The sequence below is a fragment of the Mesoplodon densirostris genome, chromosome 18, assembly GCF_025265405.1.
Source record: "Mesoplodon densirostris isolate mMesDen1 chromosome 18, mMesDen1 primary haplotype, whole genome shotgun sequence".
Taxonomy (NCBI): domain Eukaryota; kingdom Metazoa; phylum Chordata; class Mammalia; order Artiodactyla; family Ziphiidae; genus Mesoplodon; species Mesoplodon densirostris.
In genome coordinates, this window is record NC_082678.1 from 44,269,962 (window position 1) to 44,286,800 (window position 16,839).

General features: G+C 56.4%; 3 protein-coding genes across 5 annotated transcripts; 1 reads left to right on the forward strand and 2 right to left on the reverse strand.

The window, feature by feature from the left end:
* The first annotated feature begins 324 nt into the window (after positions 1–324).
* SLC16A11 (solute carrier family 16 member 11) lies at positions 325–3,032 on the forward strand. 2 transcript variants are annotated; one of them, XM_060082219.1, is made up of 5 exons: positions 325–413; positions 985–1,192; positions 1,537–1,680; positions 1,846–2,613; positions 2,701–3,032. In XM_060082219.1, the coding sequence occupies exons 2-5, from the start codon at positions 991–993 to the stop codon at positions 2,928–2,930; spliced, it is 1,344 nt and encodes a 447-aa protein (XP_059938202.1). In that variant the 5' UTR covers positions 325–413; positions 985–990; the 3' UTR covers positions 2,931–3,032. The 2 variants fall into 2 exon arrangements, with proteins under 2 accessions (XP_059938202.1, XP_059938201.1); XM_060082218.1 differs by lacking the exon at positions 325–413 and adding an exon at positions 601–742.
* SLC16A13 (solute carrier family 16 member 13) lies at positions 2,652–7,327 on the reverse strand. Of its 2 annotated transcripts, XM_060082220.1 has the most exons (4): positions 6,902–7,327; positions 6,608–6,751; positions 4,878–5,615; positions 2,652–4,176 (listed from the first exon to the last, which is right to left on the reverse strand). In XM_060082220.1, exons 1-4 carry the CDS (start codon positions 7,098–7,100, stop codon positions 3,977–3,979), a joined length of 1,281 nt encoding a protein of 426 aa, XP_059938203.1. In that variant the 5' UTR covers positions 7,101–7,327; the 3' UTR covers positions 2,652–3,976. The 2 variants fall into 2 exon arrangements, with proteins under 2 accessions (XP_059938203.1, XP_059938204.1); XM_060082221.1 differs by lacking the exon at positions 6,608–6,751.
* A 3,477-nt stretch (positions 7,328–10,804) lies between these two features.
* BCL6B (BCL6B transcription repressor) lies at positions 10,805–14,883 on the reverse strand. Its single transcript, XM_060081928.1, has 8 exons — positions 14,699–14,883; positions 14,256–14,477; positions 13,790–14,146; positions 13,345–13,469; positions 12,620–12,784; positions 12,399–12,529; positions 12,144–12,281; positions 10,805–11,751 (listed from the first exon to the last, which is right to left on the reverse strand). Exons 1-8 carry the CDS (start codon positions 14,875–14,877, stop codon positions 11,635–11,637), a joined length of 1,434 nt encoding a protein of 477 aa, XP_059937911.1. The 5' UTR covers positions 14,878–14,883; the 3' UTR covers positions 10,805–11,634.
* Between the last annotated feature and the right edge of the window lie 1,956 nt (positions 14,884–16,839).

Below are 16,839 nucleotides of genomic sequence, written 5' to 3' on the forward strand. Positions count from 1 at the left end.
ACCCAAATTCAAATATTACCACCATTTTTTTTTTAAGCTGAGTGATTTGGGCAAGTCACCTAACCTTCCTAAGTTTCAGTTACTTCATCTGTAAAATGGGGAGAACACCTTTTTCACAGGGTGATTGTGAAGATGAAAGATGACATGTGTACATGTCCCTGGCCCATCATAAGGAAGTCCTCTTCCTTCTCCGTCCTTGAGGGCATATTATTGTTAAGCACGCAACATAACTCCGTGGAGGTGATTTAACATCCGAGGTTTTACCAGGTTCTCCAGCAACGTTCCCTGAGAACGAAACTACTCATCCACTCAGGCTTTGGGAGGACCACCCCTATTTCCGTGCGTTGCCTACCGACGTTGCGCAGGCTGGAGATTGCAATCCACGCGTCTCCCGGGTGCACAGCCGGCGGCAGGTGCGTGGGCGTGGGCGTGGCGGCATTCATTCCTCGCCCCTCCCTTCCCCGGGGTTGGGGGTGTAAGTGGATAATTCAATCCCCGTGGGACTCGGCGTCTGGCCTCACCCGCGGCTCGGCGGATTGGCTGTCTCAGCTCGCCCCCGCCCTCCGTACCCCCCGCGTCCCAGGTGGTTCAGCCCCCCTGTGGAGCTCTCTGTTTACCTTGAGAGCCCGTCCAAGTTGGGCTCCATCTCTACATTTGCTCCCTCTGGGGCCCCGCCCGCCCCGGAAGCAGGGAGAAAAGCGGGCCGAGCCCTTTCTCTCCCCGCACCGCCCGGAGAGGTCGGGTAAGGGAGACGGGTGTGTGGGAGGGGGAGTCTCAGGCCTGGGGGATCCGGCTGTCATCCCGTCCCGGGATCGCGCGAACCCGGGAGTTCTGTCCCTAGGCTCCTCCGCCTCCGTCCTGTCGTGCTCAGGGTGACGTGCCCACCCTGGGCAAAGAGCCAGAAGCTGGATCTCAGGGATGCCCAGGTCCCCAAAAGAGGCACAGACCTGGAGACTTCTCTCACAGGTGTTCCCCCTCCTCCAGGCGGTGATGACCCCCAAGCCAGCCGGACCCCCGGACGGGGGCTGGGGCTGGGTGGTGGCGGCCGCAGCCTTCGCGGTGAATGGGCTTTCCTACGGACTGTTACGCTCCCTGGGCCTCGCCCTCCCTGACCTCGCGGAGCATTTTGACCGAAGCGCTCAGGACACTGCGTGGGTCAGCGCCCTGGCCCTGGCCGTGCAGCAGGCAGCCAGTGAGGGGGGCCCCCGAGGTGGGAGGCGGGAACCGGGATGGAGGGGCCATGAGTTCAGTGGTGGGGGGCAGGCAGCCAGTGAGGGGGGCCCCCGAGGTGGGAGGCCGGAACCGGGATGGAGGGGCCATGAGTGCAGTGGTGGGGGACACCTGCTTGATTACCAGACAACCTAAGAAAGGTCGACCAGTGTACCTAAGTTCTAGAATATAGTGGGTCTTGAGGTCAAGGTGGAGGGGCTATTAGGCAGGGGGAGAAGTTTAAGCCAGGCAAACAGCCAATGAGAAGTGTTGGAGCGAGTTTGGGGGTCCAGGAGCGTGCCTTCCGTTGACTCCGCCTCCTTCCAGGCCCAGTGGGCAGCGCCCTGAGCACCCGCTGGGGGGCGCGCCCCGTGGTGATGGTTGGGGGCGTCCTCACCTCGCTCGGCTTCGTCTTCTCGGCTTTCGCCCGCAGTCTGCTGCACCTCTACCTTGGCCTGGGCGTCCTTGCTGGTGAGGAGAAAGGGATTCCCGTGTTCTTCGGGGGTGATGGTGGAGATAGGAGCGCGTCGGGAGCTGGAGGCCGAGGGCGCGAGGGCCTCCTGCGAGCAGCCGAGCTGGGATGGTGGGGGCAGGCATCCCCGGCTCCTGTCCTCACCCGGTCCTATCCATTCGCAGGCTCCGGCTGGGCCCTGGTATTCGCCCCTGCCCTCGGGACCCTCTCCCGTTACTTCTCCCGCCGTCGAGTCTTGGCCGTGGGGCTGGCACTCACGGGCAACGGGGCCTCCTCGCTGCTTCTGGCGCCCGCCTTGCAGCTCCTCCTCGATAATTTCGGCTGGAGGGGCGCCCTGCTCCTCCTTGGCGCCATTACCCTCCACCTCACCCCCTGTGGCGCCCTGCTGCGACCCCTGGCGCTCCCTGGAGACCCCCTGGGCCCACCCCGAAGCCCGCTAGCTGCCCTCGGCCTAGGTCTCTTCACACACCGGGCCTTCTTAGTTTTTGCTCTAGGCACGGCCTTAGTGGGGGGTGGGTACTTCGTCCCCTACGTGCACCTGGCCCCTCACGCTTTAGATCGGGGCCTGGGGGGGTATGGGGCGGTGCTGGTGGTGGCGGTGGCTGCCGTGGGGGACGCGGGCGCCCGGCTGCTCTGCGGGTGGCTGGCGGACCAGGGTTGGGTGCCCCTCCCGCGGTTGCTGGCGATGTTTGGGGCCCTGACAGGGCTAGGGCTGCTGGCGGTGGGTCTGGTGCCAGTGGCGGGGAACGAGGAGAGCTGGGGGGGCCCCCTGCTGGCCGCGGCTGGGGCCTACGGGCTGAGCGCCGGAAGTTACGCCCCGTTGGTTTTCGGCGTGCTCCCGGGGCTGGTGGGCGTCGGAGGTGTGGTACAGGCCACCGGGCTGGTGATGATGCTGATGAGCCTCGGGGGGCTTCTGGGCCCTCCCCTGTCAGGTAAGGGCCTGAGCCAGCAGATCCGCTCGCAACCCTCCTCTGCACCTGGGCACGGAGGCCTCTGAGTTCCTTTCCCCCTCCTCTCAGGCTTCCTAAGGGATGAGACAGGAGACTTCACCGCCTCCTTCCTCGTGTGCAGCTCTTTCATCCTCTCTGGCAGCTTCATCTACATGGGGCTGCCCAGTGCGCTGCCCTCCTGCCGTCCAGCCTCACGTCCAGGCACCCCACCCCCTGAGAGGGGGGAGCTGCTTCCCGACCCTCAGGTTGCCCTGCTCCCCCCAGTAGGCCCTCACTCCACTCTGGACACCACTTGTTGACCATTTTCTTGTTTGAGCCTCGCCACCAATAAAGACTTTCTATCTGCTTTTCCTGCAAGCTCCAATTGTTAGGCAATCTAGGATGCTGCAAACATTCTACTTAAAATATCCAAAAAGGCTGGTTGATAGGAACAGGATCCCCCTAAGCCATGCGAGGCAGGAAGGGTGTTTGTCCAGTCAGTCCATTTCTCTTTGCCCAAGTTCTTGCCATTATAACAGGAAATCTTTGAGAAACTGTCTGCCTATCAGCTTCAGTCTGTTGGAGGAGGGGGGTGCTCATGGGTGCTAGCTGCCCCATCCTCATTTCCCAGATAACTCTTTCCTGCATTTCAGTCTCCTTCTACTGGCCTGATGAAAACATAAGAATCCCAGACTGAGACTAAAGCTCTCTTAGCTTTATCTCCCCCTCCCCAGCTAGCACCCCCCACATGTCCCTCACCATTTTCTTAATTTCTTTCCTGAGTTACAGGGGATAGTGGGAAAGAGGGAGGTCAGTGGGCAAGTAGGAGGAACTGTGGTCCAGAGAGCAGGGTCCAGGGTTAAACGCTCTGGGTCACCAGAGCTCCTGGATACCTCCCCTCCAGTCCCCAGCCTGACCCCATTCAGCCAACCCAGGCATATGGGCCCCAATTCTTTTTGAGGTTCTGATTATTATCCGGTTTTCTTATTCAGTTTTATCTCAGCGGGGCATCCCTCTTTCCCAAAGATCTGTCTTCAGGGAAGAAATGCAGGAGGCAACACTAGAGATCACGTGTAAAACATGATAAGTCTCTTGGCCTTTGAGTTTCCACAGTCGATTCACAGCTCAGTGGAGCAGGCTGAACTCCTGGATCCTTCAGAAAAGGCTGTGCGAGCAAAGAAGAGATAAGGCAAAATACAAAGGGTTGGCACACACATCGCAGGAGCCCCAGGCCTGCTCTGGGCGGTTGCGGGGGAGGCAGATAACGATGCTTAAGGCACTGTGGTTCTGTGGGTGCCAAGATGGGGCAGAAGACCTGGAGCCAACAACCCCTGGGTTTCTGGGTCTGACTGCCCCTTCTTGGAGTTCAATCCTCTCCCAGCCCCTCCCCGGGCAGGGGGACTTTGGTATCCAGTGCCTCTGTTACAGGGTCCTGGGGCTTGGAGGTAGGAGCTGAGAAGCAGAAGAAGTGGGGCAGGGTGATGAGAACTCCACTCCCTGCAAGAAGGCAGGCCCCAGCCACCACAAAAGAAGCTGTGTAGGTGCCTGTCAGATCCCGGAGGTAGCCTAGATTCAAGAGAGAAAAAGAATACACATGGGTGATCTGTTTCCTGGTACTCAGACACATTTTGGGGTGGAGGGGAGAAAATAATCCTTAACCCATCATCCTGGAAGAGTTAGAACTCTCAAGGTAGGACTGGATGAGCTTGAGAACTCAGGCTTCCCTAGGGGCCTCAAAAGGCCATTTCAACCACCTTCCTGCTTTCAGAAAGGATCTCTGAACCAGCCAGTGGGGATTTGGGGATCCAGATGGAGTCAGGCACACTTGTGCCTTTCTTTCCAGTAGCTGTGGCCTTCCCTTCCATGCCTTCAGTTAATAGTTAAGAGGAAAATGTTAAGGGTCTGAAGGTTCTGGCATCAGGAGCCTGGAGAACTTTGACCAGATGGCTCAGACCCCTGGCCTGGGGCCCAGTGGGCCAAGGGAAAAGGCAGACGCTGGCATGTTATGTCTGGCCGGGTCTGACCAGGTCCTCTGAAAACCCCAACTGTAGGTACCCTGCCAAGGGTGCCACATAGGTCCTCTTAATCTTTCCACAGCCCCAATTTCTTTGCACTTTGGACCCATTTCAGGGCTGCTGTGATTGACCATGCAGGCTGTGTGTGTACCATACCAGAGGGCAGTATTCACATACACTATAATGTCAATTCCCTCCCTGAATGGTATGACGTGGCAGACCGCACCCACCTGGAAATCCCAGTCCCCTTACCTGATAGAGGAGCCCCCAGCAGCCCCCCGATGCTTTCTACCATCTGCACCAGTCCCAGGCCACAGTATATCTTTCCAGTTCCCACCAGTTCAGGCAGCACGGAGAAGGCCACTGGGGTCAGGGCCCCTGATGTGAAGCCATAGGCCACAGTCAGAGCCACCAGGGCTGTGGAAGCCTGAGCCACAGGGTACAGGGCCAGTATCACCCCAGTCAGGGTGGTCCAGAGCATCAGGAGTCTTGCCACAGGCCCTGGGACTGCATCCCCTAGCCACCCAGAAGCCACACGCCCCACAGGGTCAGAAATAGCCGCCACTGAGAGTAGGAAGGCAGCAGGCAGTGGGTCCCAATCTAGGTCCCGAAGATGGGCCACCAGGTGCACGTAGGGAATGAAGTAGCCAGTGTTGATCAGGGTGAGGGCAACGGTGTAACGGAGGAAGGGGCCATGATGGAGAAGGTTGGCAAGTTGGGCCCCAGGACCACCCACGACAGGGTCCTCGGCCAGAGAGAGTGGGCGGAGAAGAGCACCGCAGGCCACCAAGTGGAGGGAGAGGGCAGACACCAGCAGCAGGGCCCCCCGCCAGGCGTACTGGCTGAGCAGCCATTGGAAGAGTGGAGCAAAAGCAAAGGAGGAGAGGCCCACGCCCGTCAGCGCCAGCCCGGTGGCCAGGGATCGCCGACGAGAGAAGTAACGGGACAGGCAGGCCAGGGTGGGAGTGAAGGTCAAGGCCCAGCCAGATCCTGTCAAAAAGGAAGAAATTGGGGTTGAGGGACCCATAAGGAGCTCAGGGCACACAATCATCCCAACACTGCCCAGCAGCAGAATGTAGCACAGGCGTAAATTACAATCCTAGCTTGATACTTTCTAGCTGTGTGACCTTGTCTGTTTACTTAATCTCCTAGCCTCAATCTCATCTGCAAAATGAGGGTAATATACTTTATGGGACTCTGGAATGTTTGCAAAGTAGCTACCATAGAACTCTGGAGTTAGACCTGGGCTCTACCATTTCTGGCTGTGTGAACTTCACTTGCCAAGTTGCATAAGCTTAAAGCCTTTCCTCATCTGTAAATAGGATAATGATATCTATTTCACAGCTTTCACATCTGACACAATTTTACAGTAATTCTTCCTTTTACACTCCAGTCCCACTAGCCCTGGGCTTGCATCTTTGAATTTCCTGATTTCCCGCTAACCTGTTTATCACTTTAGTCACCTCTCTTAAGAATTCCCTTCTGGGGGACTTCGCTGGTGGTGCAGTGGTTAAGAAGCCGCCTGCCAGTGCAGTGGACACGGGTTGGAGCCCTGGTCTGGGAAGGAGCAAGGGCCACGGAGCAACTGAGCCCGTGCGCCCCAACTACTGAACCTGCGCTCTAGAGCCCGCGAGTCACAACTACAGATCCCACATGCCACAAATACTGAAGCCCGCGCGCCTAGAGCGTGCTCTGCAACAAGAGAAGTCACCGCCAAGAGAAGCCCATTGCACCGCAACGAAGAATAGCCCCCACTCGATGCAACTAGAGAAAGCCCACGCGCAGCAATGAAGACCCAACGCAGCCATAAATAAATGAACCTATGTAATTAAAAAAAAAATTGCCTTCTGGGCACAGGTGCCAGCCAAAACTTTCTCTCAGCGTCTCCCTAAGCCTTTTGGAAGGAGCAGGAAGAGGGTAAAAGTCCAGAGGGCCAAAAAGACTCAGGCTTTTGACTTGCCCGCCCTTGCCCAGGGTCTCACCTGAGAGCAGCCCAATACTCAGGTACAGGTGGGTCAAGGAGGTAGCAAAGGCGGCGAGCAGCATCCCCAACGCAGCCAAGATGCCCCCAGCCATCACCACAGGCCTGGGCCCGAACTTGGTGCTCAGCGCACTGCCCACTGGGCCTGGAGAAGAGGAAGGGTTCTGAGAGAAGATCTCAGGCGTCCTTCTCCAGCACTGACCCCACCCCCGCCATCTCCTTTACCGTCCCCGCACCTCCTCTCCCTTCCGAGGGTCGAGGGTCACAAGACTCTGCACCCGGGCGCAGCACTCACTCCCGAACTGCTGCACCGCGATTCCTATGGAGGCGATCCAGGAGACTCGCGCTGCCGGCTCCTCAAACGCAGCCACAAACTCCACAAAGAAGACGCCGAAGGAGCGAAGCACTCCGAACACCAGCGCCGACTGGAAGAACGCTGAGAGCACCACCATCCACCCCCAGCCCCCGTCGGGGGGCTCAGCCCTAAGTGCCATCTGGGAGGTAACAGGGCTGCCGCCTTAAGCCCCTTCCGGAGCAGGGCTCAGGACGTTCCACCTCTGCCCACCCACCCAGCCGGACCACTCGCAGCCGAGCGGGGAGGAGAGGATGGTAGAGAGGAAAGTACCAACGAGGGCTTGAAAGCTGCAGAGAGGCTGCGTGAGGCGCCTGCGCCTTTCCCCTAGCGGGGGCGATATAGGTAGGAAGACCAGGCGGGCGCTTGCCCCTGCGCTCAGCGCCGGGGGGCGTGGCTCCGCCGGCCGTGAGTCGAGAGTCGAGGCCTGGGCGGGACAGATGGAGGAGAGGGCTGACTTTCGGTCTAGGAGCCAGAGGGCAGCACTGAGTTTGGGCCCCATCCCTGAGGTCTCCGGGTGGATTATCTATCTTATCACTGGAAGTGTCTGCACCTGGCCAGCCCAGCCAACATCCCTGTCTGTAGCTCACCAATGAGAACGCGGGACTCCGCAGAAGGGGGCGGAGCCAGAAGGGCAGGGCGGGGTTTAGAACCTGTTCTGGGGCAGTGAGTGGGACGCAGGCGTGAGGAGGGGACTTTAGCAGGCTAAATAGACGGGCCCTAGGTGACCCAGGAACCAACCAGGAGGCAGCTTCGGTCTCCTGTCCAACTAGCGGGCCAATTCGACCAGATTTCAGCACGGAGACGCGCACGTAAGGAGTCCGTGGGCGTTAATAGTGGGTAAACTGATTCAGGAGAGGAAAACACATACTTACTTGATGAGGGGCCCAGGAGCTGAAAAGCGGGGCGGGGGTGGGGTGGGGTGGGGGGTGCGGAGGGATTATGAGATAAGGTAAAATACCTGGCCAAGCGCCTGAGGCCACTAGAATCTAGATGCCTGGATTCCTGAGTGGGTTCAAAGGCCAAGGAAAGAGAGAGGGGACTGGGCTGTTGGACTCCTGGCGTTGGTTTCTGTGTTGGGAACTCGTTCCTGTCCCTTCTGTTCCCACTAACAGGAAACCTACGGGTCACAGAGACCAAAAATAACTGGGGAGAGGAAGTGCAGCTCTGAGCTCACTCAGAGCCCCACCAGCCCTCGTCTTCAGTGGGGCTGGAACATTTTCCTCTGCCCTCTAGTAACAACCACTTCCTAATCACAGCTTTTGATCTCATGATGGGATAGACTAGAGACAAGCCATGACCGCTGGCGCAATCAGCCCCTCCTACCCAACCAGTACCCAGTTCCTCCAGCCTTATAGAGCACTAATGACTTGGCTTCAAGATCCTTAGGACACTGACCTTGAAATTTGAACTCAAGGGGTCATACCCAGACAAGTGGGGCTGGGGTGGGGAGGGAGGCTGTGTAATTTAAAAAAGCATATTGAGCCGTATACTTTTATACGTGGGAAATAAAAGTAATCATACCCAAGAAGCTTTTTTTTTTTTTTTTTTTTTAAGTGGAGTCAGAACTTTGGCTGGTGGGGACTATACCAAAGATGTAGGAATTGGTGTGGCTGTATAACAGAGTGGTTAAGAGTGCAGTCTTTAGAATCAAATCATAGTTCCAATCCTGGCTTCATCACTTCTTAACTTGGCCAAGACATTGAACCTCTCAGCTGGTTTCCCTACTTGTAAACTGGGGCTAATAATAGTACCTACTTTTAGGGTTGTCAGGGGAGTTGAATTAGAAAATCTATACACTAAAATGTTTAGTTTAGGGCCTGACATGTAGTAGGAGTTAAGTAATATTAGCTGGTCTTATTTTATTTTATTTTAAGCTGGTCTTATTTTAAACAGGGGATAAGCTGCAGTGGGAGGGGAAGGAAGGTTTTAGTTTAGTTTCTTTGTTTTGTGCTTAAAAAAAAATCTAACCCAGGTCATGGGTTTTAAAAGATTAAGAAGCACAACCACAAACTGTAAATGTTGGAAGGAACTTATTCCTTCCACGCTAATGGACTTATTTCATGGATGAGGAATTTAAGTCCAAAAGGAATTTAAGTCCAAAATTTAAGTCCACTTATCAGAATTAGTGACCCCTTGACCTCTGGGCAGAACAAGGCTGTGCACCCATGACACACACAGGACAGGGGAAAGGGTGGGAGAGAAGTGTGTACTAGACACTGGATGGATTCCAAGACACCATTGCTGGGGGAGGGGTAGAGCTGGCACACTGGCTCTAACCACACAGCCTTCTCACTGCCACCTCCAGCTCCTGTTGTCCTTATGGCACCCAAGTCCTATCCATTTTCTGTGGTGGTGGTGGTGGTAGAGGGTGTCCAGGCATTCAGTTCCCCTGCACAGATGCATCCCCCAACACGTTGGTATTATTAGTGGCTTCCTGGTTTCTCCCTGCTGCCTCCACACCTCAGGCAGGAAGTGATTTCAGAGCAGTAGGATGCAGGTGGCTCCGGAGAAACTTCATGAAGTCACTGGTTCCTACACAATGAGCCGGAAGGCAAGGGCAGGGAAGGGGAGAACAAGGGCCACTTAAAATGTCTGGTGGGATGGGACAGTGGGATGGGCACAGAATCCAAGATGGTATCCAGGAAGGATAGGATACCCTCTTCCCCCAGCTTCAGAACCCTCAGTCCCCAGAGCCCCACAGGCAAGAACCCAGGACACAACAGGCAGCACAGAGAGGCTTCTTTATTCCATGATTCTGATCTTGCAAGATCTAACATCTCCACCCCTTGGCACTCTCCACCTGCCCATCCAATCTGGTAAAAAAAAAAAAAAATCATGGTTCCTTCTCAGCTCTCTCCTCTGCTTTCCCTACCTCCTTCAATTCTGCAGTGGGGAGTAAGAGGCAAAGAGAGAGAAGAGTAGCTCTCTCACCAGTCCCCAAGTGACAGTCACTAGTACTGACCTGTCTTGAGGAACCTCCACCCTGCAAATTCAAAGTGCTTTTTACCTTCCACCCCATGTCCCTAATCCCCCAGGGCAACAGGGGCAGGACTGTAAATCAAGGCTTCAGAGTATCATCTAACATTCCAGACATTAAGAAGCAACCCATTCCTAACCTTCTACCTACTTGGCCTACACCAGAGACTTTGCCCTTCAACCAACCTCTTAATCCTACCTGGATACTTGGTCAACTAGAGGGTCCATCAGTCAGTCTTTTAAATCTTCTAAATCTCTAATCCCAACAGTAATCCTGATCATAATCCCAAACTACAGAAAATCCATAGTGGAACTCAACCCCTTTTCTCTCCCTATGGAAGGTTCTAGTGCTTTCACTGGTTCCAGACAGGAATGCAGTGACAAGAAGACCAGGTCACAGACCCAGCTTTTCTAAGGTAAGAAAGTTACCAAGCAGCTGTGACTTCTAGAGGCAAAGAAATTTCTGGAATCTGGACACTTGCCAGAAGATGTCCGAAAACCTACTAAAGGAAGAAGACGTTCATCTCAGGTAGAACCCCAAGGAACATTCGAACCCAGACACCTCTACAGTAAAGGGTGAGTCATATTCTTCACTGTTTAGTCAAGATAAAGGGTTTCATAATTCTCCCCTAGGTCATAACATTCTTAGAGACTGGGCAGAATCAGAAAAGATTGCATCATCTCTGGTGAGGAATTTCAGATCTCTCCTGCATGGAGGGATCAACTCAGTGCTAAGAACGGGCCCTAGTGGGAGGATTGTGGGCCCATCTCAAGCTCCTGGGTGAGTTCTATCAAACGGACACAGTGGGGCCAAACCTAGGGGACCAGACAAACGCGACAGTTAGGAACATAAGAGAACGCCTCTGTAATCATCCCCCCAGTTCCAAGACTGACAAAGGCCCCACACCCACTGCCTCTAGGAGGTACTTATCACCTCCACTTCAGGCTCACCATAGGTTCCTGTAACCCTTGAAGAACAGAAAAAGTCTATATCCAGTGCTGGCCTGCTAGAAAACCTACAACATCCAGAGAGGGTTCCTGACCCAATTCCATAAACCCACATGTTCCCAGAGCTGCCCTAGAACAAATAAAGTTTCCCGACCTAGAATTGGAGGGGTAGGACACAGAGAACCCCTTTCTCCATTTGAAACACACCAACAAGCAAATAGGAAAAGAACAACTCTAACGATAAAAGTCATGACAATAATAATGTACAACGCTCACGCCAAAGGAGGCGGCCGAGTGCTAATCTCTGCCAGCAGAGCTATGACCTCACATTCTGTGTTTCAGGTCACTTTTGATCACACTTGTGGAAGAGGGACATGGGAAATGCAATAGAATGAAGGCCCTGGTGCCACCCAAAGGCCTCAATAAATTATATTTACAGATAAACCGAATGAGATGGGGGCTGCAGGTGGAAACCAGGCCTCCAGTCGCTCCCCTCCTCCAGCTCCTAGCTTGTTCTCTCCTCAGAAACAATTTTGATCGTGGGGAAGAGGTTTTGACCAGCAAAACAAAGGCAGATCAAGCTGGGATCTGCCACCCCTGCTCTCCCCAGTGAGAAATTAAGGTGGTGGCAAGTCGCTGACATCGAGGGGCCTTGCACACCCCTATGCCCAAGCCTGACAGCGAACCCAGGCGTGAGCCGCAGCTTTCCTGTCTTCCAGGAAGGGAGTGGGGCATGGGTGGGCGCTCAGCTAGGGGCCCCCCAGAATGTGGTAGTGCACTTTGGTGTTGGTAGCAGCTCCGTGTTTCTGGCGCAGATGCAGCCGAAGTTGACTCTTGTGCCGGAAATGCAGACTGCAGGGGTCGCACTGTCGGAGGACAGCTGAGTCAGGTCCCTCCCCAACCACGACCACCTTTTAGGTGTTGAGCAAGGGAGAACCGCCCAGCACTCTACCTTAGAGAAGCTCTTTAGTCCCTACATGCTCCCAAATCCTCAGGGGAAGGCCTAGGAGCTACGCCCCGCCCTCTTCAGCAAAGCTTTCTCCATCCGTCAGCTCCTCTCCAGGAGGGTAGCGCCGCCGTCCGGGAGCCTAACTTCTATACCAGCCACCCCTACCCTCGGCCCCCGCCCCTTACTCACAAGGACACCGCCCACCTCGAAGAGGTCTAGAACCGCCGGGCCGGCTCCTTTCAGAGCTCCGCCCCTCGGTAAACGGAAGGTAATTCCAAGGCTTTGGGCCAAGCCAGGTCGGGTACTCACGTGGTAAGGCTTCTCTCCCGTGTGGATGCGAACGTGGCTCTTGAGGGTCTGTAGGTGGCGGAAGCGAGTCCCGCAGGTGGGGCAAGGATAGGGCTTCTCCCCGGTGTGGATCAGCACGTGCGCGCGCAGATGCGCTACCTGGGAAAGGAGGGGACCTCAGACCGCGCCAGTGGGAGGGACAGAACCCTCCCCATTCGGCCCACCTCGCCCTCTTGGAAATTTGCCTGCGAGCCGTCTCTGAAACTGGCGCCGTACCTGTACAAAGCGCGAGCCGCACGTCTCACACTTATAGGGCTTCTCTCCTGAATGGATGCGGCTATGCGTTTTCAGGTTAGCCGGCCGGTTAAAGCGGGCTCCGCAGACGGAGCAGTGGTAGGGCTTTTCCCCTGGAGGCAGGGAGGAAGGGAGGTCAGGGACTGTACCAGAGGACGGCTGTGGGCACCAAGGCCAGGGCCCTCTCCCTGCTCCTCCCCTACCTGTGTGCACCGTGCGGTGACTGGCCAGGTTGCCCTTATAGCGGAAGGCAGACCGGCAGAGCTGACACTTGTAGGGCTTATCCTCATCCCCAGGAGCCAAGGGGTCCAGCCCCGATGAGCACCCAGCCACAGCCTCACAGCTCTGGCAGCTGAAAAATTCACTTCCTGGGAAGGGTGGTGGGTAATGACAATACCAGTGAATCCTCAAACCACACGGTAGCGGGTTTTCTTTTTCCCAATTTACTGTTAAGGCTTCTGGGGCTCATTTGACTTGCTTGGGGTCACATGGTTATTGAGAGGACAAGCCAAGATCTGACTCCATGTCTGTCTGATTCCAGAGTACTTTGCTAATCACTCCAATAGCGGTGGTGGTAGGTGGAGGCCCCTACTCGTGGGTGGAAGTTTCTGTTTCTCTCTCCTCTCTTGCACCACTCTGGATGACAGCTTGCCAGAGAGGCCTTGCCAAGCCCTGGGCTGACCACTCAGGCCTGGATGGAAATAGGCCAGAAGTTCCCAAACAGTGCTGCTCACTGGAAGCTTTAAAAAGTACTGATGCCAGGCTCCCACTTGCAGACTTTCTAATCTATGGGGTGTGACCTGGGCAATGGGATTTTTAAAAGCTCCCTAGGTGATTCTAATTAGCAGGAAATGGACTGAGCCTTTAAACTGGCCTTGAGCAGCCATGGGAGAAAATCCAAGAAGGGGGTAGAAGGAGGGGCTCTTACCTGGTGGTGGATGAGCCCGCCCAGAGTGTGACCCAGTGGTCTCTGGAGCCCGGGGTGTGAGGAGATGGGGGGTATTGACTGGAGCCCCACATTTGAACTGTACAGTGGCAGCAGTTGGAGAGAGCCTAGGCAGATGTCAAGGCCCAGAGAAAAGGGTTAGGAGAGATTATATGGTGGCAGTGGTGGTGGGGTTCTCCCCTGGAAGACTTGTTGCCATAGGCCTACCCTCTGGAGGTGAGCCACTATGGACCAAAGTGCCATATCCAATTTCACTGCCCAAGTCCCACCCTACAGAGTAAGCCTGACCTCTGGCCAACTCCCTGAGGTGAGCTGGTGTCTCTGAAGCCCACTCCTTCACTCCCTGTTCCTGACCACCCAGGCCCAATGTCTGTGCCTCTGAGCTGAGGCTACCTCTACAAATTCTGGGGGGTTCCAGTGTCTGTACCTGCTCTGTGGACCGGAAATGGGTCCTTCTTCACTGCTGCTGCTGCTGCTGCTGCTGGAAGCCTCATCTCCACTGGGGAGCCGGGCCTGGGAGCAAAGTTGACCAGAACTCCTCTCCCCTGCCAGGCTCCCTGCTTGGGAGGCCTGAGAGTTTAGCACGATGAACTTGTACTTTTTCCAGTTGCAGGCCTTGGGGTCTGGGCTGCCTGGACTGGGGGGCCCTTGACTGCAGCTGCGAGACTCAGTAGGTGGGTCTGGGTGCCCTTCGGAGCGCCTGGGACTGCCTGGCGGAGGGGCCGTTGGGGGCGTGGGGGGTTCTGCCTCCAGGGGCCGCAGGGAGATGCCCAGAGGTTCATAGCTGAGAAAAGTGCGATGGACATTAGTGCTATTTCCTGATCTTGGCCTTTGCCCTTGACACCTGGGATGCCACTTCACCCATGAGGAACACCGAGTTGGGGCTCCCTCACCTGGCCTGGATGAAGCGGTGGCATGCCTGGACCACGTGTTCCATCTGCAAGTAGGTGGCGGCCGCAAGGACGGCTGGTGCAGTGGCCGGCGAGAGGCGTAGGCGTGAAGTGTACATGAAGTCCAGAAGAGGAGCGAAGCCTCCGGCTTCGGGGCCCCCGGGCAGGGAGAGCACGTCTACCCCCACTCCTGCACGGCCTCGGAAAATTGAATAGAAGAAGCCACTGGAGAGAGGGAAGATAGGTCATGTTAAGGGCTGGGGAACCAAGGGAGACACGCGCCCCTGTACAAAGCCCCGCCTCCCCCACTCTCACCCCGCCCCCAATTCGCGGACGCCCCGCCTCCTGCTTCTGGAAGACTTGGCTTCGGGTTCCCTCCCAAAGACCTTCGGGCTCCGCCCCTTTTCCATTTGGTCCCACCCCACCCCCTGAGCCACCCCTCGAACCTGCAGGCGATAAGAACTGCCTTGTGAGCTCGAAGGGGTTGCCCGCCAACCAGCAGCGTGACGTCAGTGAGGATCCCGCGCAGGCGCAGCTCATTCAGGTTGCCGAGCACGTCGGAGGAGTGGCGAGTGAACTCGCGGACGTAGCCCAGCGTTCCCTCCGGGGCAGCGGTGGAGCCCATGGCGACGCAGGCCTGCGGGTGCCAAGGAGAGGGCTCAGGGATCCAGGCCGTCCTAAGACGCCTGCCCTTACGCAGTTTGCCTCTTCCTGCTGAGGTGCAGCTAGAGCCAAGCCCCCGGCCCCGGCTCACGCAGCCTCACTTAATTCATCTTGTTCTTTCTACCCTCAACCACAGCATCGCTCGCTTTCCTCCTCTAGATTCCACAGCGCTTGGAGCGAGTTGAAGGTTCCCACACCGCGGCGTCGATGGCAAGTGTGAGGAATCCGGCCCGCAGTGCCCTTACTTAGACTCCCAGTGCCCTTCCAGCACCCCCATTTCCCTTCTGCCCCTCCGCGCGCCTGGTCTCAGGAGTCCGATCCTGCCTGGAGACCCCAGATGACCCGTGGTCCACACCCCTCCAAATCCCAATCGAAGCTCCCTTCCCCGAATCACGAAATTCCATTCTCTAGTCCCGGATCCCTAGTTTAGCTCAATTTCTGGGCCTCGGTCTTCTTACCATCAACAAGCCCCAACCCTCTTAGGGGGACCCAGGAGTCTGGCTCCCTCAGTCTCTGGTTCTTACCCCCGTCCTGCAGGGGCTTCAGCTTTCTTCTCAAGGGGGGCGGGGTCTCTCTCGCCTCTTGGCCTCGGCTCCTTTATCTGGCCGGGATGTCGGGGGCGGGGGTGGAGGTGGGGTGAACGCCTGGGTCTGTATCCTTCCTTCCTCCCTCGCTCTCCAGATGGCGAACCCGGGGCGGGGTCTCCGGCTCCAGGGCGGGACCTCAGAAACACTAGGTGGTCGTAACGTAAGGGGTCTTGGGCCACTGAAAGTGGAACTGAGGATGGGACATTGGAATTGGGGAGGAGGTTGGGGATATTGAGATTGGAAATATGGGTGACCTGGGTCGTCGGGGGGCCTGGGACAGCGACAATTGGTGTGTTGGCTTTAGGAAGGAACCTGTTACAGGAGAGTGAATACAGCAAAACTCCCCCTTCCCGTGTACGGTATTAAGGGAGATAAAGGGGAGCCCAAAGAGGAACTAGGTTTGGTGAGGTGATAGTGGGCTCCCGTGGGGTCTCAGACAGCGGGAGGGCGTGGTCATTCAACAGGCTCCTCTAGCGGGGCCTGCAAAAGAGGGGCTCTGACCGGGCGCGGTAGGGAGGGGGCGGATATGATTTCTAGTTCGTTTCCTTCCATTGTCCTGCGACCGGACGGCTCCGCCAGCTGCTTCCCCTCGAGGAGGTGGGGAAAGCCCCTGGTGGGGGCCGAGAGACGACGCTCAGGAGACCTAGGGTCCGGTCTTTCGCTCCCGACTCTCTTTTGAATCCTTTTAGGGATCCAGCGAGACAGACTCCCGCCCAAAGCCCTTTCGCCCTCCCCCAGTCCCAGATCTTTAGGGCCTCGGGCATCCGCCCGTCGGCTACGCTTGGAGGCTGGCGGGACGCCGGGGTCCAGCGCGGCAAGTAGGCAAAGCTCGGCAATGTTTGGCTCCTTCCACGAGGGGGCGGACGAGCACTAGCCTCGCCTCGCCCGTCTTCACTCGGCTGGGGGTCCACTCAAACTGGGGCGCAGGATCGATTAGGTCTGAGCGGCTGAAACCTTCGTTCTCCCCCTCTTTGCTCTGGTTTATTTTGTCCAGGGGACTAGGGTTGGGCGGAGGGAGGGAGAGTTAGGCGACAGAGAGGACTTTCCTCCGAGGATGGGTTTCCTATCTGGGGTGAGAAATCCGCGGGCTTTGGGAACAAGGGAAATGAGTGGGACAAGGAGCGGGATCTGAGTCCTGGGAGCCCAGGGTTTCTTTTCTTTTAAGCTAGATACTATTATCCGTCTTTAGAGGTGAATTTTTAGTGAACATTAATATGAAAGTTGGGTGCAGTGAACAGACAGAGGGGAAACAGGGAGGGTCTCAGGGTAAAAGAAGGGAGAGAGGGCAGGAGGGGCTGATAACCCCAATTTAAGTCCCTGATCTGGAAGATAAGCAC